At 37.4% G+C, this 21942-nt stretch overlaps 1 protein-coding gene across 1 annotated transcript; it reads right to left on the bottom strand.

Moving 5' to 3' along the window:
- Positions 1–2101: 2101 nt before the first annotated feature.
- On the bottom strand, positions 2102–21664 carry AKAIN1 (A-kinase anchor inhibitor 1). Its single transcript, XM_071417677.1, has 2 exons — positions 21371–21664; positions 2102–6402 (listed from the first exon to the last, which is right to left on the bottom strand). Exons 1-2 carry the CDS (start codon positions 21384–21386, stop codon positions 6212–6214), a joined length of 207 nt encoding a protein of 68 aa, XP_071273778.1. The 5' UTR covers positions 21387–21664; the 3' UTR covers positions 2102–6211.
- Positions 21665–21942: the final 278 nt, after the last annotated feature.

Below are 21942 nucleotides of genomic sequence, written 5' to 3'. Positions count from 1 at the left end.
TTTGGCCTTGAAAAAAATGCTTTTTTCTGAGGTACCTTACCCTGAAGAGTGGCCTTGAATTTCCAACTTGTTGGTGAGTGTACTGTGTTTTCTTTTCTGCCTGGTAGTGAGGTAGCAAACATGGGGCACTCAAGGTCTCAATTTTTTCTCTTTTAAATGAAACAAAACTGAACAAAAGACCGACACAGTCCCCCCCAGAAGGAGTGTCTTGTTTTGCTTCTCTGTCTCATGGAGGAGTACTCCTATCCTGATCATGTGAAAGCCCAGGGTCTTTTGCAAAGTGTTATTCCTCAGAGCCTGGCTTGAGACGTTGCTTTGTTGTACACTCTGCCCCTCTGAGCACAGTGATGAGCAAGCTGTCACCTGACACAGGCACTGATCTTTGAAGCCACCTTTAGCAACTAGAAGGAGTTCACATAAGTCCTGAACTGAAACAGCTCTTCACTTGGTTGCATCCCAGTGTCTCAAGTGCTGAGAAAAAATGGAGAATTCGAGTCTTGTGTTCCTTTAGCTAGTTACCAGTAGGATGTATGACCTGGGGCTGATTTCACAGAATCACAGAATTCTTTAAGTTGGAAAGGATCTCTGAGATTATTGAGTTCAGCCTTTGACTGATCACCTTGTAACTAGCCCTTGTTAATTGGACTGTTAATGTTAATATTTCTTAACCCTGAAAAGCTATAAAATTGAGAATGATGTGGGGACACACTTGGTTCTTGCACCACTGGTATCTCAGATATCCCTGTTTTGTGGGTCTCCTGATTTGCCTGATTTCTGGAAGTAAATACATAAAAGTAAAGAAACATGAGGTGAAGAGAAGAGCCACAAAAGCAGTTCAGCGCTGAGAGGGTCATTGGCATAAACAGTGCAGTTCTGACACTCTCTGCAGGTCTCAGTGATTGAAACAGAGGAGGACAACAAGGCTCCCTGTTCCTGCCTATAGATTTAGCAAGTGTAATACTCAGTAAAACAAAGTAGTTGTATAAAAGTATCTATGATTCTGGGAAATATGATGGGAAGAATTACAAGATCTGAAAAGTTTTACATTAAGTTCTACTTTGTGACATATATAAACTTTTTCAGCTGGTGGACTACCAAGAAAACTATTAGATCCTCAGCAATGTAGATATTAGACCTAAAAGTCTGCTCTTATACCATAGGGGATAAAAAACCAAATCATGTATGTCATCAGCTGAAGTCAGCTGGGTCTAATAAACTGTGACAAGTCAGGACAAACTCTGTTCCTGAAGCAGTTTTTCCTTGGAAGGAAATATTGAAGATCACTTGGCTAAACTTTATGGGTAAAACATCAGCCAGTGATAGCAAGGAAGCATTGGCTAACAGAGTTGTCCTCTTTGGAAATAAACACATACAGGGATATGTGGGAAAGAGCCAATATCCCTCCAATGAGGCAAAGAAGATTTATTATATTCACTCTCCCATTTCGGGAAGCAGATGGCTTCTACAGTTAGTCCTGTAACTGAGGATGTTTAGAATGAGCTGCTTCACGGGAAAGAAATGAGGGGGAACAGCATTAGTAGGAGTTATGTTTGCTAAGCAAATACAAGGCAAAGGCATCTACTGTAGCAACTGAAGAGAGGAGCTAAACCTTCTGGGATTCATGTGCACACAGAAGAGCAGCTAATTCGCTCCATAGGGCAGGAGCAAATGGGTCACCTTGCCAAAAGACACAGTTCAAAGTCTTCCACAGACACAAGGAGGTATCATTTAAATCTTCAGAACAATACAGTAGTACTTATTTTCCACCTCATATTACAAAGCAAGCAATTACAGTCTTCACTAGCTGGTGTTTCTAAATGGGGTTCAACTCTCAAAGCGCACAGGAATATTTTCCTTAAACTGTCAGGAGTGTCTTACTCTAACATTTTAGAATCAGCCTAGAATAACTGAATTCAGTTTCCAGCTTATGTAAGAGTAAATTTTCTCTCTTTCTGTGCAAGTTCTACATTGAGCTACTGTCACAGTGCATGTGAATGAGTCATGATGATTTGCCCCATGTGGTCTTCTGCTAGAGGCAAAAGGAGGAGAAAAAAGCAAGCCCCAAAAATGCCAACACAACTACAACTCCCACACAAACTCCTTCTCTTTAGTACATCATTTATTTTTACTCATCTTTAGTGAAAGAAAAGATGAAAACCACACCAAAATGGAACATGTAACACCTCAGGGGTTCTAATGAAAGCCAAACTATAAATGTCAACTATTGTTGTTTTAGTGTTAGAACTAGCAAGCTCGTACAACAAAATCCAAGTAGCAAGTCACTGGAGGAAAAGTGATGAGAAAAGAAAAGCTGCTTATGTTAATTAAACAAAGAAAATCTGCCTGACAGACAAGAACAGCTTAGAAGCAAATGAATTTAAAATATGTATCTATTTCTTGGTGTTCCCTGAGCACACAGATAATATATGTGCTCACCCATTCAGTCTTAGGGATTAAAGAAATCACTGGGCATGTTGACTAAATCCAGGGAAGATGATCTTTAAAAACAAAAGTTCATGCATGTCCACCTGGTTTTGTGAATGAAGTTCTGGAAGCAAAGAATAGAGATCTTACTTGTACTTGTTTTGAACAGCAGGATACATCACAAATTAAAAACCTATTACCCAAAATAGGGAAAAAGATTCTGCCAGACCACACCATGAGACACCAAAAGCTAATGAAGAGAAAACCCATTCATCAGGCTCCATCAGTACTGCTGCTCACTCCTTACTGAAGCAGTGAAGAAGACATTTACTAATAGTTCAGGTTCTCCTCCCAGCTCCCACAAACTCTTTTGGCAACTTGATCCCTGTGTTGTAGGAACCCCATTGTGAAAAATACTTTATGTCAAGAGTCAGGTTTTTATTAATTTAATTTCTTCTCAGACCTGAGTGGATAACCAAAGGAATGGGTAAATCACATATTCTTTCAAGAATTCATTTTACTTCCTTTTATATTTTCTACTAATTGAAATTAAACTTTTTTTTTAGCAAAGCCTTCAGTAATGACACATTAACTGTGTATTTGACATAGGCACACATTTAAAGAACAACTGCAGCATATTTCATGGTAATCATATTAAGAATAGTTACAAAGAAATTTTATGTTCTTACCATTGTAAACATACTATAATCTGAGACATTGAAAAATATCACCAGAAAAAAATAGTCATACATAACTTGAGTAGAGTCAGTCAATCACCAAGACTTCTAGGTGATTGTTTGCTATTGAATAAACATCCAAGAATCTCCAACTCATAATATTATCACAGAATGCTTTTTTATTTTTCTGAAATGACAAAATTAATATGGCTGTTTCCAAGTCACAGTTGTTGGTTTTATTTATTTTAGAGCAGAGATTTCCAGTGTAACCACACAGGACCAAAAACTTGATGTACAGTGGCATTTAGTAGTCTGTTACAACATCCTGCTGTGGCCATGTGAATCTCCATTTAGGCATTGCTGCTTTATTAATCTTACAAAGAAGAGTGCATCATGATAATAAAATTGTTATAATCAACCTGAATGACAACATAACAAGCATAGTGCAGGATAGCCACACACACATGATTCCTCTGCTCTTATGGAGTTGTGATAAATATAATTTCACATATTTGTACAACATTTTACTTACCACTATAAGTGCTAATAAGTGGTAAGTTTGTTTTAATTACTTATAGATACCTTTTTGATTGCCTTGTATTTCTAAGATATGTATTCTTTTGTGCTGAATAATGCATCAATTACTACAAACCTCATGAGCACAGAGTACTTCATGAGATTGTCTAATAAGCATATAAGAAGCCAAGGCTCCCAGCCATTTTTTATTTTCCAAGATATTAGACTTCTGATGGCATTGGTATTCTGACAATGATGGACATGACTATTAAACAGTTGAGTAATAAATAGTGTGCCTAACAGGACTAGGGCAGTAGCAAAGGGACAGTAAAGGGATATTGTAGAAGTGCACAGTGGGAGGAGGAGTGGAATAGGCTCATATGAAGCAGTGGCAGAAGAAGTGGCAAAAGCAGTGGTAAAGGCCCTGGATTTTGAAATTCTTCTTTTGCCAAAATGATTAATTAAAAAAAAAAAGGCATAAAAAGGAACAGTTTCAAAAATACATGAAGGTTATTATCAGTAACAAAAAACCAAAACATAAAAAATCAAAACCAACAACAACAAAAAAAACACCCAACCAAAAGAAAACACCTAACCCAAACATATTTCAAATGTCTGGGGACAAAAAGCATTTAAAAAGTAAAATAATTTTGAAGAAGTGGAGATGTTCTGTATCTTTCCTTCCTGCAGCATGGTGAGTCCATGGCAAAAACCATTTTGCACCACAGAGTCTCTCCAACAGGTTTGCTCTCTCTCATCCACCAGACTTGTCTGCTCATCAGCCTCAGAACTGAACCTTTATTCATGATCAGTTTTCTTAGGCTCTCAGAGAGAAAAATGCAAAGAGTGCTTAGAAAAGAGTTACCTCCCAAACAAAGGTGAACTGGTGAAAAAGCTAATGGTTAAAAAATCCCTATTACAAAAACACATACATACCTCAGGACCCAACTACTTTCACCTTTCAAAGTTTGCTTGAATAAAAATTCACCCAGTGTCTACAGAAGTGAACCACCTGTTACTTGGAATCCAGGTCAGTTTTTATTACTAGATTATTTGGAACACTTTCAATCATGTTGAATTCCTCTTTGCATTGTTAAATGAAAGAAAATTGAGCTAAATCACTGTCTTGTACGAGTCAGTGCTGTTAAATTTAAAAAAGAAAAAAAAAAGAAACCAAGCAGATTACCAAGACTTAATATTACAGTATTTGGTTATTCATGATTAAGCCTCTGTCTGAGAGAAGGAATCCCAAAATCATTTAACACAAGCAACAGGACACAGTAATAGCCAATTATTTAACCCACAGTCTCTTTGAGGATCATCTAGCTGAGTAGAAAAGCCATTAAGAAAGTTTTGCAGGGCATCTTCCTCTTTGTATTTCCAGGTGTATTACTACAGGAATTCATTTGAAGCAGAGCTACAAGCCACTTCTGGAATTAAATATACTGTTATTCATTTCACATGTGTAGTAGTGCAATCATCATTACATAAAGGGAGCAATAAAAGTGAAGGGTACATTTATTTACTTTATATTTTCAGAAACATCATGGATTTCTTCAGCTATATAGAGCAGTTGAAAGGATAAGCTCTATATCACCAGCTTCACGCAGTGCTATTTAAGTTGAATATGTAACAACTGCAAATATCCAAAGTCACTTTACACCCAGCAGGTGAGAAATACCTACCATGACAGAATTCAGATACTGTATATTTTCATCCTTAAAGATATTAATATATTCAACCCCCCTTTTTTTAAGACACTTCAGTCTTCACTGTCTGTAAACCAAGACCCAGAAGAATTGCAAAACTGGAGCAAATTTTGGCCAAATCCTTTTCTTCACATGAGTTCCTTTTCTTTCAATACCAAGAAAATTAAAAGGAATAGTTGAGGCACAAGTGATTTTTATGCAGAAGTATAGAAGTATTTAAATAAGTAGACTAAAACTTCAGTATTTATCTTCTTTTAAAAAAAGACATAGATCATAGGTATATGATCATAGTCATAGATCACAGTCACTGCAGTCATACTGGATTGCCTTTTTTTTTTTCCCCCAAGATGAAAAAATACACTGGTTCACAGAACTTACCAAATCCACTTTATACTGCCATTTCACATAGTTCATATCTAATCAAAGCAAAGTACAAACCCGTGCTTCAAGGGAGCCTGAAATCATTCTGCTACACCTGACAATAAACGATTTCTTCAGCCAAGAGAGCTTCAGTGAGCCCAGTAATGCAGAGAAGAGTCCGTCCAGCTGAACTGACGTAAATGGTGCTCGCAGAACTTAGCATGAAAGTGCACTGGCAACAAGCTTTTGAGAATAAGCTCATATCTTTAGAGCTTGTGCTTGAAACTACTTTTACAGCTATGGTTATATTGTTTCTGTTAAGAGGCACTGCATAAATATGGAGTTATTCATCTAATGCACTTAGTATTTCTCAGATGAGGACTATTGCAGTTTTTCCCTATGTCTAGGTGTGATAATACTTTGGTTTGCTTTACAGCAGTAGCATTGCACTAGCAATACAGCTGATACTAAAGAGAAGGCTGAAAACACTTGCAGACTGGAGTAGAAAAACCCCAATCTCCTCCTTTACTTCTTTTCATGCTTCTTGGTTAGTTTTCCTCTTTCTAGTTGGAGGCTTGTACCGGTGTTTGTCCGCTTCTCCTTTTGCTGGCTCTCCTGGGAAACTTGTTGCACTGCTCGGAGGATGGCAGTCTGCACAATCTGCTTGCTGGCAATCTGCAGCTTAACTTCATCTTGCTCCAGCCCTGGCTTCTCACCTGCCAGAGCCAAACAAAAAAGAAAAGGAACTAAGAATTTGGGGCTAGTCCATGAAAACGTGAAGGACAGAAAAAGAGGAGGGGGGAAGCAAAATCACAGAGTGACTGAGGACAGTTTATTACATAGGAGACCTGCCAATACTGAAGAAGATAAATTAGGGAGGAAAGTGCCTGTGCGTGCTCAGCACCACAGGACTGAAAGAAGGGGGAGATTTTGAGTCATACAGCTCAATTACCCACTCCCCAGCACTGGGGACAGCTGTAACTTCACAGCTGAAACAAAAACAGATGTGTTATGCAGTAAGACAGGAAAGGAAGGTTTTCTCATGCAGCTGTGATTCACATCCATTTTGTCTTGAGCTATGCCTCTGGATAGGGAATTGGACTTTATTTTGCAAACCTGATATGTATTCCCTCACCACCACATAGAAAAAAACAACTGTTTCATTAACATTTCTTTTATTTTTACTTCAGATTAAAAGCCCTCATCTATCAAATCCCAATTGACTTCAAGGTACAAGATTTTGTTTAGGGTAGCTTTTTAACCCTTAGAAAGATTTTCAAAAATATCTGCAAAACATTAAGAAATACTCAGATTCCTGTAGGTAAAACAGAGAACATTTTCTATGACAACCTGTCAAATACATATTTTTATGCGAAACTTCCTTGTTTGGCTAAAGTGTTAAAATTTGGAGAAAAATGATGTAGTATGACTACTGACATCTGGTAATGAAGAAGAGTAGTTTATGTTAAGAGGTTTGCCTTTAAAAGTATTTTGACTCCTGACAAAAGTGGCAATTTGGACAATATAGAATAGTCTGTAATGGTCACAGCTGATACTGATTTAAAAAAAGAATTCTTATGTGCACTTATTGGCATATAGGAAATCAGTTTCTAATTGAAATGCTTAGCCTAGGTGCTACTGACATCACTAGATTTGATTTTAAAGATGCTCATCTCAGTTCTTTCTTAGTTAACTGTTATGCTCAAGTATTTCATTACATAGGATTTGTAGTTTACTGTCTGTTTTAATTACATATATTAAGAATTGTATCCTGAGAGAAATCAAACAGAGTGAATTAAAGATCAGGTGCTTTTATGAGAGGTGCATATCTGAAATTGTGATGAATTCCCAATGTTCAGGTTTTTTTCAAGGAAACTTAACATAGAAAGAAAAGAATCACTTGTTTCCTTAGGGAATATGCTATATGCTTGAGGGAAGAGACAAGGGGTCTTGCACCTGGGTCAAAGTAATGCCTAATATCAATGCAGACTGGGTGGTGAATTTATTACCAGCAGATTTGTGGAGAAGTACTTGGGGATACTGGCAGACAAAAAGCTGGAACTAAGATGGCTTGTAGTCCAGAAATGTATGCTGGTCTTTACAAAAAGGGCATGGCCAGGAGTAAAGGGAGGTGATTCTACCCCTGTGCTCAGCTCCAGTCAGACTCTGGTGTGTTGTGCCCAGGTCTGGGGTGCTCATCACTGTAAAGAAAAGTAAGAGGTTAAAGCCTGTGAAAACATAGAAAAAGTGTTTTAAACTCGAAAAGCTGACTGAAGAAATCACTTGAATTCTTGGCACAGTCAGCTTCCCTGATTCAGTTTTTTCCATTCCTCAGCACTTGAAACAGTGTGGTTTTGGACGGAATTAAATGTTATTTAACAGATCAAGTATAGATAGTTCTTTACTACTCAAATATAAACTCACATTTTATCACACAACTAATTAGTCTTCTTGCCTGGCTGAAAAAGATCAGTCAACATATCTGATGTTCAGGAGATAATGTATTAACAAAAGCAGGGATAAACATAAAATTCTAAATAAAAATGAATATGTTGGAATAGACAATGAGGTTATATGAAATGTAAGAAATTTGCCAATCCTCAAAGCCACAAACCCCCAGAATATATAATTGAAAACATACTGTGATTAAGCACATCGCTGTTGAAAATTACTCAGTTTGCTCTCCTTAGGGATGCTTTGTTATTTATTTGGTCCTTGCCAATTAATCTACAAAGTCTGATGTCTAAATATTTTTACTTTAGAAAGGTCATCCATAGCAACAATCAGTTGAACAAAAAGAGATTTCAAGTGCATTTCTCTCTGGGCTTTTCAGTTGTTTATTCAGGAGCAAAACCTGTCTGAAAGCACCACACAGATAAGTGAGATGTAGAGTATGTCTGCTCAGCTCTAAGTCATTAGATGATTCTTTTATTTGCTGAGATAACCAAGAACAGAGAACTCAAAACCTCTGGACTACCTCTGCCCAGCCTCTGAGGGTTTAGGTATGCACAGAATGGAAATGAAGCAGCTTGAATAAACTTAATTAATATTTGTGTAAAATTGTTAGGATGATAGCAACCCGGATAACAAGAGATAATTGGCTTCAGACACAGAGAGAATCAAAGCTGTTGGCCCGGGGTGATGTGAACAATGAGACCATTGGCAGCTTGTGTGGACCATCTAAATTAGAAACCAAGTGAAAATGATAGTTATTTTGGAGGGTGATATCTGACACTGTGTTTGACCCAGGTCTGAGCCTGAGTTGGGACCATTATTTGTAGGAGCTGGACTGCCAGAGATTTCAAGCAGTCAAAAACAAACATCCAGCTCCCCTGGGTATATCGTACATATTACAGCTGGTCCAACAGGACGTGATCCTGGGCAAGTGGTTCTAGATGACCCTGCTTGAGTAGGAGCTGGGCAAGATGACCTTTAGAGGTCCCTTCCAACCACAAACTACTCCATTCCTGGGGATTTAGCTGGCTAGGCTGCAATAAATCACAACTTTTCCACTTCCCGAATGAGTAAACAGCAGTTTCCCAAAAAAGCATCCCCACTACCTCCTCTTCTTCCAATTATTAATTTCAAGGAAAGCAGTTGGAAAGTTGTTTTCTGAGAAGCTCACTTATTTATTGATACACTGGACCTACTCTGAGCAAGAAGAAAGGAAAGCAGAGATGACTCATACAAGAATCCCAAAGGGTCTGAGCTGGAACATATCTATATCCACCTTGCTGAAATACAGACTGCTGTGGACATCCAGGCAGAAATTTGAGTACCTATAGAATTAATTAGGTACTTTAAGAACTGCACTTTTTCAGTCAAGTGAAAAAAAATACATAGCTCCTGCTGGCTAAGTGTTTCATGTTTAGCTAATCAAAATGAGAGTTACTAAGATGATAAAATATAATTCTTTTTTACCTACCATTTTTTTAAGATTTGAAGTATAACTGTTAAGTTAAAATTCCATGACAAATATGTCATTTGAAGTAATTTCTGGGAAAAACTTGAACAACATCAGAAACACATGCAGCCTATTAGTTTTCCTTCTCTAAAGACTACATTTTTCTCTTGAAGTTAGAAAATCTTTACTTGTTCTCTATCTTTGGATGCTCGCCCCTCACACCCAGCACCCCAATTCTGTAAATAAAATACTGAAATGTCTGGGTTAAGGGATGTTAAATACAAACCAGCAATTTTATCATCAACACATGATGAAGCCTCTTTAGCATGTTTTTATTACCTTGTGCTACTCTCCATAAATTTTATGCCAACTAACTCAGCAGATGAAAAGTAACTTTTAAACACTGGTCTGGTTCTGCAATCCAAAATACAGTTTGAGAGATCCAAAACACATCAAAATCTTGGACTGGCTGCAGGAGTCAGTCACATATTCCATTTCTACCTAAAATTAGAGGCATGTATCAGTGCCTTGAAATTGGCTTGCTTGAGGATGTTTGCCATGAAGGGAAATATGACAGAAGTTTGGAAAAAGAATAAAAATATTTGAAGTAAATTCCAAGTATTCATTTCAATTAATAGAACTAATATTAGTTTAAGTCTAAGGACTCCTTGCGTGTAAGACGTTACATCCTCTGAGAAATTTCTACACTATTTAATATTCTAGAAAGTTATACATGGAAAAAATACACTAAAGAGAAAAAGCATTTAGACATCAAATGTTTAGGAAATTTACTCTGGTTGCACATCAGCCTTCTCTCATTTATACACTTCATTTTCTTCAAAGTATCCTGAGTCACTTCCTTTCTAGCCTGCAATCAAAGTAGTCTCCCACACTTTCTGTTGATATCCCCTGGGGCTATTTCCTTTCAGCTAGCTAGAAGTTAAATTTATTTCACCTTTATAAAACACTCCTAATAAGTAACACTCAATAATGGCTGATAAGTTTGACTCAACAACTAAGCTCCCTGCTGTACATTTTCCTAGGATTATTTGGAATACTATCATGAAGGTAAACTATGACAGGCATGATCTTGCAAAGATGCAAGTCTATCCCAGATCCACTAATGCTGTCAATAAACAGTGAGGAGTTAAAGACCTTTACACTCACCTTTCCCCAAAGCTCGTAACGTTTATTGTTCCTGTATGTTGTATAAACCACTTTGAATTTTAACTGTATCTAAAAATAAGAATAAAAATCACATTTCCCTAAATAAACTGGTCAATTTAAAACTCAGAATTACGCATAATGCATTCCCCTGTTAGCTATAATTTAAATTTATGCAACAATTCTGAAGCTGAAAGAGCCAAGAAGTAAATATATTTTTTCTTCAAATTTACATAAGATTGTACAGGTATAGTCTTTAACTAAAAATTTACCATTAGTTTTATCAATATGTTGCTTTGGATTGCAATAATTAATGATTATTCTTTCCTGCAGCACCGCAACATTAGAATTAGTTTTTAAATAAGAATTATTGTTATTACTATTATTAATTCAGGAAAAATGAAAATTTTAAATGGAATGAAAGTGTAAATAGACAAGACCATGATGATTTTACTTCATCAGAAGGTCCAGTGTGGATGCATGGGAGCTGTGCATACAGCAAAAAGCTGCATGTTATTATGTAAATCGTGTTTATAAACTACAGATTTTGAAAAACCTTACAGAATCTGGCAGGTTTGTAATGACATCATGTATGTGTGAATGTTGTAATAATTAACATTAACATTCTTTGCATCAATATTGATATTCTTCTACAAGAAACCAAGCTCAGTTCTTTAGCTTCCCTTTGCCATTAGGCAGTAACATATCTCTCCATCTTGTTGGCCACAATATAGAAGTTGAGCCTCCTCTGGCAAATATTTTGTAACCTGTGAATTGATGTGGTTAAGATTTCTCCTTCTTTGATTTGCTTTAGAGGTTGGTGCTGGGATTTCAGCACAAGAAGCCTAATTTGAAGAAGAGATTCACAATCACAAAATGTTGATGAGTCATGTTAATTACATTCAGAGTGAATGAACATGGCAATCAGCCAGGGCTGAAGACTTCACAACACATGTGCACAAACCAACTTTGCACATGGGAGTCACTAAAATATTCTACAGAATTAGAAACCCAATTTGTCTCAATGTCAGTAATGGTGCAAGCTCAGAGACCTCATTAAAAGGTCCTACAACGAAGTTACAAATTTAATATTTAAAATAAAAAAATAGTAATAAATGTATTCTTAACTGCACTAGAGTTAATTCTGTCGAGTACCATTTCTCATGCTCTAAAATAGAGCCCAGTGAGGTCCTGACTAATAGCTGTCAAGCAGCAGGAGACAGTACTCACTTACCCTGACTCCTTGAGGAAGAGAGGACACTGAACATATCAGAAATGCCAGAAATACTTTAATGTAGGATCCTGTGTTTTTCCAATTTCCTGACATGCTGTGCGCAGGGGATTTCTACTTAAAGTCAATGTTGCAAAGTTAAGGTTCAGTTCAGGTTTATTTTCTGCCCTAGCCTCATACCCAGTTCTTGCTGTTCAGCCAGCATGGAAGAGGGACTGTATCATGAAGGGGGCCAGCACAGACTACTTTGCTCTTCAAAACAAATTTTAAGAATGAAGCTGGAATAACTATGCTCTGAATACAAATAGAGGAGGAATATAAAGGCAAAAGAGAAGAGCAGAAATGCAGATAAGCTGTCTCAAAAGACATACTAATGTCTACACAGCAATACTTCATTGTACCTTTTTATTCAGACATTAGCTATATCTCAACTCAGGTTTTGTAATTTTTTTCCACTGAGTTTTTATTCTTTCTTAAGAGATAAGAATATCTGAAATTCTCTTTGGGTTTTTTGCTATATATAAAGCTATCTTTTTAAAGACTCCAGCAAGTTATTTAATACAATTTGAAATATGCCAGTGAAAATGAATTTTTTAGATTAAGAGATTGCTGAGACCTCTCTATTCTTAAGCATTTTTTCAATGTTTTAGTAAGATTTCTTGCCATAGTTCAATAATATTAACTAGAACCAGATTATACACTTCAGTTTATATATTTTCTAGGTATTTTCACATATAGGAATAACTTCACTCCTTAAGGACTGCATCTTTCAGCTTTGAAGTCTGAATGTAGTTAAAAATATTAATCACTGACAATTCTGTCACACCCAAACTCAAAAATGCGTTACTCAGATTTTGGTCCCAAAAGGAATATTTCTGAATTCAACACTGTAAACTAAGATTAATTTAACAGGGTTTTTGAGTCTTAGGCTGCAGTTCAGTGTATTAAAAAGAAGATATTCCCTAAAGAGCATCTGGGACCAGCTGCTTCAAAGTTAATGAAAAATTTATTTTCTCTTCATCTGCACAATTTTCCTACTTCTTTTAGAGAGCACGTTGCAAATACTAAAATAAGAAACCTCTCTACACCAAAAGCTGATTCTTCCAAGGTGGGAGAGGTCCAGTGGCACAGGTGACCCTTATCATAGAATCATAGATTGGTTTGGGCTGGAAGGGAGCTTAAAGAATATCTAATTCTAAACCCCCTGCCATGGGGCATCCAGAACCTCTCTGGGCAACCTCTTTCTGTACCTCACCATGCTCACAGTGAAGAATTTCTTCCTAATATCTAATCTAAACCTTCCCTCTTTTAGTTTAAAACCACTCCCCCTTGTTTTATCACTATCTACCCATATAAAAACTCAATCTCCCTGTCCTTATAAGCCCTTTTTATGCACTGGAAGGCTCCCTGAAGGTCTCCCCACTGTCTTCCCTTCTCCAGGCTGAACAACCCCAACTCCCTCAAACTGACTTCATTGGAGAAGTGCTCCAGGCCTCTCTTCATCTTTTTTTTTCCTCTTCTCTGAACCCACTCTAACAGGTCCATGCCCTTCTTGTGTTGAGGATGCCAGAGCTGGATGCAGCACTACAGGTGGGATCTCACCAGAGTGGAGTGGGGGAACCACCTCCCTTGACCTGCTGGGCACACTACTTTTGATGTAGCCCAGGATATGGTTGGGTTTCAGGGCTGTAAGTGCACATTGCTGGCTCACATCCAGTTTTTCATCCACCAGTAGCCCCAAGACCTTCTCATCATGGCTGCTTTCAATGAGTTCTTCCAGTCTGTGCTCATCTCTGGAATTGCCTCAACCCATGTGCAGTACTTTGCACTTGGACTTTTGAACTTTATGAAGTTCTCAAGTTTGTCCAGGTCCCTCTGGACAGCATCCCATTCTTCTGCTGGGCCAACTGCAGAGCTCAGCTTTGTGTCATCTGCAAACTTGCAGAGGGTGCACTCAATCCCACTGCCTGTGTCACTGATGAAGGTATCAAAGAGCACCAGTTTCAAGATGGGGCCCTGAATGACACCACTCATCATCTGACCCCCTCTGCCTTCTATTTTCTACAGTTCAGGTGCTCAGAGATTCCTATCTAAAAAGAAAACATTAAGCACAGAAATCTACATAACTTTTATGTAGGTCTTCTGAATCTGTATCAAAAAGCTCATTTAGATCCCCATTGAAACACAGCTTTTGTGTTAGAAGACTTTCAGTATCCACCACTGTAGAGCATAAGCAAAGGGCAAGTTTTCAATGGAAGTTTATTTTGCTAGCTGCTGTGTTTGTGTTTCTACAAATTTTGTGGGTTTTGGTCTTAAAGAACTATATATAGGTTAATTAAAATTTGCAATATCTGAACCTGCTTTTCTTTTTAAGTGTAGAAAATAGGGAAAAGGTTACATAAGCTGTAAAAAGCCAGCAAAAATTCTGCTTTCGCCAGTGAAAACACCCTGCTACATTTTAGATATATTTCAATTTATACCAGATTATTCAGAGTCAAAAATTGAATTGTCTGGCCAAATGTCAGGTGAAGCAGAGCCCTTCTCTTGCTCTAAAATAAACCCCAAACCCCATAATAAAAACCCCCAGGAAAAAAAAATCCCCCACAAAAAGCCCTAAATATGCACATGCACAGCAGTACAGAAAAATTTCCCTGTTTATTTTAGAATGTGAGTGGAGTATGAAAGCTGTAAATGCAGCTATTAGCAACTGAGCCTGAGATTATATATACTCATATATATATAATATATATGTGTATAGATATATATGTATATATATATATGTATGTATATATATAGGTATGTATGTATCTATGTATATATATGTAGATGTAGAATTTTGTAGATGTAGAATCTCAGAATTACAGAATATGCTGAGTTGGAGGGGACCCATCAGGATTATTGGGTCCAACTCCTGCCCTGTTTGGCACAATCCCCAGGAGTCACACCATGTGCCTGAGAGTGCTGTCCAAATACTTTTGAACTCTGTTAGGCTTGGTGCCATGACCAGCTCCCTGGGGAGCCTATTTTAGTGCCATGACCACCCCTTGGGTGAAGAACCATTTTCTAATATCCAACCTAAATCTCCCCTGACACAGCTTCAGGCCATTCCCATGGGCATATACACATGCATGTATATGCACAAAGTCATGACAGAAAGTAAAACACAGATTATATAAACCTAAAAGGTACCTAGAAAGAGCAAAACCCTTTTTTGGAATTTTTAATTTCGTAGCTGTAATCTTGACAGAATCTCTCTACAACAGGATGCCATCACATGTTGTTTTCTACTCTTGGAATTGATTCTCTGTCTTCCCAGAGAAATATTTTCTGCTATATTAAGAAAACTTCAAGACAAAATGTCATGCCAATCAGCAAGTATTTAACAGAAGTGTTAATGGATATGCAACCCTTCTGTACTGATAAATCATGAGTGGATTCACTGCCCAAAGACAGAAAATTTAGGATTATTCTATCAATACACATACTACAAAGTGAAGCAAACACAAGTAATCCACAGGAGGTTATGTCTGCCTCACCACTAGTGAAATGCCTGAGTAGAACATGGCTCAATTTACTTCTTCAGGCAAAAAAATTTCAAACTCTCTTGAAGGATGAAAGACAGCATCTTCTAGAAACACAACTACAGGATTTGCAAGGGCAGATGACAGAAACACAGAGCTCACATCCCCTGACTTCCATTGCAAGGCACTCTAAAGGAACCTGAAGCATTTTAGGGCTATTCAAGTCAGCTTTTAATTTCTGCTAACATCAGTAAAGACTCTGTTCCAATTGATATCCACTAAATTTCTGTATAATCTTTCAAGTTTTTGTGTAAAAGACATGATGTGCATGGCCAACTAATAGCCAAAAAACTTCACAAAAGCTATAAATAAATTCGAATGCATTGCTTGCAAATAATTTTTGTTTAACCTAGTATTTGTAACATAATACAATGCATTATGTCCTTAAAATCTTTAATAGACAAGATTGGAGGTATAGAAAAAATCTACCATTCACTGTATTTTACAGTAAGGGCATTTATTTCCATTAGCACAATAAAAATTATACGATTGGAATGATATTATTTATGTCTATAACAAGTAAAAGAAAACAATTCACCTTCAAGAACAATGACTTGGAGGGACAAACTCTAGAGGTCAGTGTAACTCATTCCTTTTCAACATTTACAATTTGACTTTCCTGCTCAATAAACAGTTCAGTAAGGATGTTAATAAGGACTATATCACTTATTACCACTATCTCCCAACTATGAACAACTCCTTCAATATAGGCCATACACAGCCACTGTGATAACAGAATTCTTCTCACACCTAGGATTTAATCCAGTGACAGCGAAGTGAAAGGTGCCAGCCTCACTTATTCAAGCCTTCAGTTCTGTTAAATATTTGAAACAACAAATTGTGTGCCATTTTTAAACACTATGTTGAATCATACTTTAAAGAAAGATTGTACCTAGGACTGCTGATTGTTTTCTTAACTTGCTAATTTCATCACATTTCTGAATATCTATGAACTAAATTTCTTTCACCTCACTAATGAGGTCTGCTAGTGGAGTTTCACAGCAGGGGAAAGATGAATGTGTCACTGGGAAAAGGTCAGCACAAGAAACATTTTTCTTCAGCAAAAGAGAATAGGGAATTTCCTCCTATATGATTTCTTCCTACCAGGTGGCAAACACTTTGAACTATTGTTGAGAGCTGTAAATGCATTCAGACACTTCTGGGCAGCAACTGGCCTCCATACTCACTACCAGCCATAACAAACACCTGACAAAACCTCTATTATTTCAGACTGTATGAGGCTGACAAATAGTTTTGGTTTTCACTTTCAAATTATGTCCTACACACCGACTTTATCAACATTAAGCTATCAAATAAGAATCCTATATGTACACACTTTTACATTTTTTATTAGAGATTTTTGGGAGGGACTGCAGAACTTAGAGCAGTAGCAGAATGTAGCACAGCAGTTAATAAGGACAATAACTGTATCCTGTCTTGTTCTCATGGATGAAAGGCACTGCATAACTGAGTGCCAGAGTACCACAGTCAGCACAAAGACTGGAGATATCCCACAATAGTGTACCTTCAAAGAATTAAAGTTATTGATAGCAATTTTTGCATTCATGAACAGGCCCTTCCATACTGTCTTGATCTGGTTATTGTGGTCAGGAATCTGCAATAGTACCTGTAACACTGTAATCAAAAAAAAAAAAGAAAAATTAAGTCAAGAAATTTCACATCTTCACATTCTGCAACACAACAGGTTGTTGTTATCCCAGTTTTTCCACTGGAGAAGATCAGGACTATTCAGACCAGTAAGAACATCTGTTTCAGTTTGCAGCTGCTATTTCTTCAATTGCAGTGTAATGAGATTCCTAAAATGTTTGGTACAGGATGCATTTCTGATCTTCACTGTCATTATACAAGTCTGCTGTGTTGCTCCCAGCTTAAAAATGTCAAGAACAGCTGCACTGATGAAAAGCTCATTGAAAACCTACTGGTGTTGCTGTTGCATGAAAAAGGCGCTGAGCTGTGAACATTCTGACTTCTCTAATGTCTATCTTTAAACTTTGTGTTCACACTTTTTTAACATAAAAATATTGATACAAAAATTAATTCTATATCCTCCTCCTTCTAGAACTATAGGGTGTTGAATAAAGCATCTGAGTTTCTAGTTATAGAGAAACTGCCAGGTAAAAAGAATTCTTCAAATTAAACTGACAAATAACAAGATTCACCTGAAAGATGAAATCACACAATTCGAAGCAGACACAAGCTTAAGAAAGGGAGTGTTTGACCTGAAACAACCTGTCAATGTAAATATTCCAATCTTTTTTGAGGTATTCAGTTCAAAATTGATTCCTTTCTAAACTATGCCAACAAACAAACAAACAAATAAACGAAAAAACAAAACCCAGAAAATCACAGCTTTGTACTGGATGAAACAATTATGGCCTGCAGTGATGAGACTCTATTATTTGGTTACTTTATTTATGGTTTTACAGAGTAAGAGTAAGACATGTGTTTGAGTGATTTGTGCAAAATAGTATCAGAAAAAAATTCTTGAAGCATGAAAAACACCTTTGTATTGTGTTTGTGCAGACAAATCATAAGTAAATTTTATTTTTTTTATCTTTGCATTAGGAAAACATTTTGGAAATGAAAAGAAGCAAGGAATATGCCCAAGGTAATTTTTGGAAAAGTGAAATTTTGCAAAGAAGTAGCTTGATTAACAACATTTAAAGTTACTGTTAAATCTGGTAAATGCTGATACTGGAAGTGATCACATCTTGGTAAACTAATGATCTGCTATCAGCAAAAATCTTGCTGCATAATCTAATTTTTACTAATGTATTAGAACAAATAAATGTTTTAATGCCCCTTTATTTCCTACCTCACAATGGCATATATTTAATCTGTGGAATTATTTATAGTTAGCAATATTTTATAGGCTAATCTGGTACTGATATTTTTAAAATTCTGGATTATACCATCTTCTAAATAAAATTTAAGAAAAACTTTTTAAGATCTGCCAATTCAAAATTATGACTTCTCTCTGCTTTTTGGTCTAATCCTTGAAATTTCATGGTTCTCTACTGCAGTCTCATACATACTTCCATCCTTACATGCAATTTAAAATAATATATTGTTATATAGTTATTGTAATCTACATTTCAAACTGCCTAAAGCATTTCAATTCAGGAAAATTAAAGAAACTAAACCTTGTAATGTGTAGCTTGTGTGAATTTCATGTATCATCCCCCCATTCTAGAGGGCAGTACAACATGTGTGAATTATCCAGGAAAATGAATGCCCAGACATCTCACAGAGCTTGGACTGCATTTCCTATACATCAGCACATCATTAATCAATCAGCACAAGACAATGCAATGAAGCCCCAGCCAAATTAAAACAAGAAAAGGAAAAATGCCCTCCTAGTTCCTTTTCTGGAACAGTATCAATGTTAATTTTAAGTGGGAAGAATATGAATAAATGTAGAAAATGAAGAATACCTTTTTGCAGTACACTGTCTAAAATGAGCCAGGAGGTCCAATTTTGGCATGGAATACTGGCCATTTTATTCGAGTTTTTCTATCTATCTATTTATCTATCTATCTATCTATCTATCTATCTATCTATCTATCTATCTATCCATCTCAGTAATAGCCAGGCTTCTTTGGAGGCTGTTTGTTTTTGTGCTGTTTTGTTGTGTTATTTTTCTCAACACAGGAGATAATAAGTTTTAGGGAGTTGAAGATTAACAGGAAAGTATGTATTCAGTAAATAGTCAGTCAGCTTCTCCTTTTAAAAAGTAATTTAAACTTGATAAGCTGCTTCTACTTAACAGTTTATAAATATAGTCCATTAATTCAGAGTTCCAAAATAATATGTCCAAGACCTTAAGAAAAAGACCATCGTCCTTTTCATCTGCAAAATCTTTTCTTTGCTGTCAGCTAAATTACTTCCATAATTTTTATTTCTGGAAGAGAATTTTCTTTTGATTGTTGTTTTGTTTTCTTTTTTCTATCCCATCCTGGAACTTTATAATCTGACCCTAACCATTTACAGTTAGATAAATCTTTTACTTCCTCCTTCACACCCCAACAAATAAATGGAACAGAAAATGAGGTCATTCATCACAGTGAGATAAAATCAGAAAGTTGACAGAAGAAATGAAAGTCAGTTTCTTAGTAGACTTATAGTATTTTTACATCATATGGCCTTAAGTACTATGAAGATGCTAAAGATGCATAAACCTCTTAATTTTTTTTTTAATATCTGGTGAAGGGATAATGCCAGGGCAGAGCTGATTTGCAGGGAAGAAAAGCAGTAAAAATTGGAATCTACTCAGGCTTGCTCTGTTTGAACACAATAGATTGTTTTATCATCTCTTTTACTAATTCCCATTTAGTTGCCCTAAGTATTTTATGGCAATATTTGCAAGGAGACCATGGTCTTTTCTTTGAGTAAAGGAAAACTGAAGAATGACTATATAAAACAGTTTTAGACAGAGGATTTTTTTTCCATCTATGGATTAGAGTTGTGAAAAGAACAATTCATGCAGTTATTAATGAGCTTTGGGCTTTGTTCTCCTTCAGTCTTTGGATAAAAAATGTGCATGTTTTCATTATTTTAGCGGTAATCTCTTCCTGAAGTATTCCAGTCCCACAGAGCATTTCAAAAACTTGTACAGTTAATGGTGACAGTGTGACAGACAAAAGGAGTTCAGGAAAGAGCCACTAATGCTGAAGGTGTATTACAAAAATCAGTGGATTGTTCTATTAAGACAAATAACTTGATCCCAATTTCAGAGCATGATGTAAACATGAACATATGAAATAGAGAGCAACCAGGCAATTAAATAGACAAAATTAATGAGATTGTTAAAAAGAGATACTGTTTTTTATAAAATTTAACTGAATTGGGTAGCAAAGTTAGACCCAAGATTTTTTTTTAATACGAAAGTGTAAAACTTTTGGATTCTTACCCTTTCAGAGATTGGATATAGAATTTCATGAAAGATAAAACTTCTGTTAGCTTTGCAAAACAAAAGTATTAATAGTTATTCATTGTCAAGTTGCAGCATTTGCTTTGCCTTTTCTATTGACCCACTATTTTACTGAAAGTTATACATCTTTAATGAAGTTATTTTCAAGTCATGTCCCTACAGAAGATATTACTCATGACTTACATTTACACCCTGGAGCTACTGGGCCTCTCATCTCTCTCCATCCTTTTCTGAACAACCAACTGCCTATTTCCAAGCAGAATGTACCAAATCCAATTGAAAATTGCCATAGTTTTGCTTCTTTTATGAGTTAACACAAAAGTATACTATGCACTAGAGATTCTGCTCTCTTATACAGTGAACTCTCACATTAGACATGAACTGCTGAAATCTTCAATTTAGCTCCAGTAAAAACTGGACTAAACAAACTTTCTGTTCTTTTTAATTCAAATACTTATTTTATTTTGAGGGGGAGGAAAGAGGAAATGAAATTTATAAATTATTTCCATTAGTTTCAGGGATGGTCATATTAGCAGCCACTGTTGTGGGTGCAGAGGGGGATTCACTCTCCAGTCACTGAAAGGCCACATCCCCCTTCATGACCCTTTAGTGCAGTCTGACAAGCACAGCACCCTTCACACTTCTACAGGAGGCTCCTGTCCATGATGAGAACCCTCATAACCTTCGGATCCACAAAGAAATTCTAAGCTAAACATCCTCGTTTGAACCTACCTGCCTCTGCCTGCTGGCAGCTCTGCCTCACCCATTACCCACTCCCCACAGCACCTCTCCGGCACGACCAGGGCCTTCCTGCTAGGCTACCAGGCTGGGATCGGGATGCAGCTGTCCTTACCTGGAGCGAAAACCATGGTGCCGCCAGGGCAGCACGGCTCAGCACCTCAGACAGCTCCCGGCCCCGCTGGAATCAGAACCCGGCCGTCGCCCGGCCCCGCTGGGATCAGCACCTCGGCCAGCGCCCGGCCCTACTGGATCAGCACCTCGGCCAGCGCCCGTCCCGCCGGGCTCAGCACCACGGACAGCGCCCGGCCCCGCACGGCGGCGGAGGCGGCCGCGGTCCCTCCCTCCACAATGCGGCGGGGCGGGGAGGGGGCCGGGGCGCTCGCACGGACACACACACACACACACGCACACACTCTCTCTCTCACACACACACACACTCTCCCTCCCTCTCTCTCTCTCTCTCTCTCTCTCTCTCTCTCTACCAGGGAAGCATCACTGCCATAACTCCTTAGCCTGCGGTGACAGCAGGGGTAAGGGCAAAAAGGAGAAAGGCAGCAGCGATCTGCCCGGCAGGGAGACTGGCTAATTGCTCCTAATTAGCCCTCTCGACAACAGTCCCGCTGCCTGACATTTTGGGGTGCGCTGCTTTCAATGCAAGCTGACAGCACTGGTAATAGGCTTCAG

The sequence above is a fragment of the Agelaius tricolor genome, unplaced genomic scaffold (assembly GCF_023055355.1).
Source record: "Agelaius tricolor isolate 1412-34295 unplaced genomic scaffold, bAgeTri1.0.p SCAF_2, whole genome shotgun sequence".
NCBI classification, from domain to species: Eukaryota; Metazoa; Chordata; class Aves; order Passeriformes; family Icteridae; genus Agelaius; species Agelaius tricolor.
The sequence above is the reverse complement of the archived record's forward strand: the minus strand, read 5'-3'. Positions and strand labels throughout refer to the sequence as shown.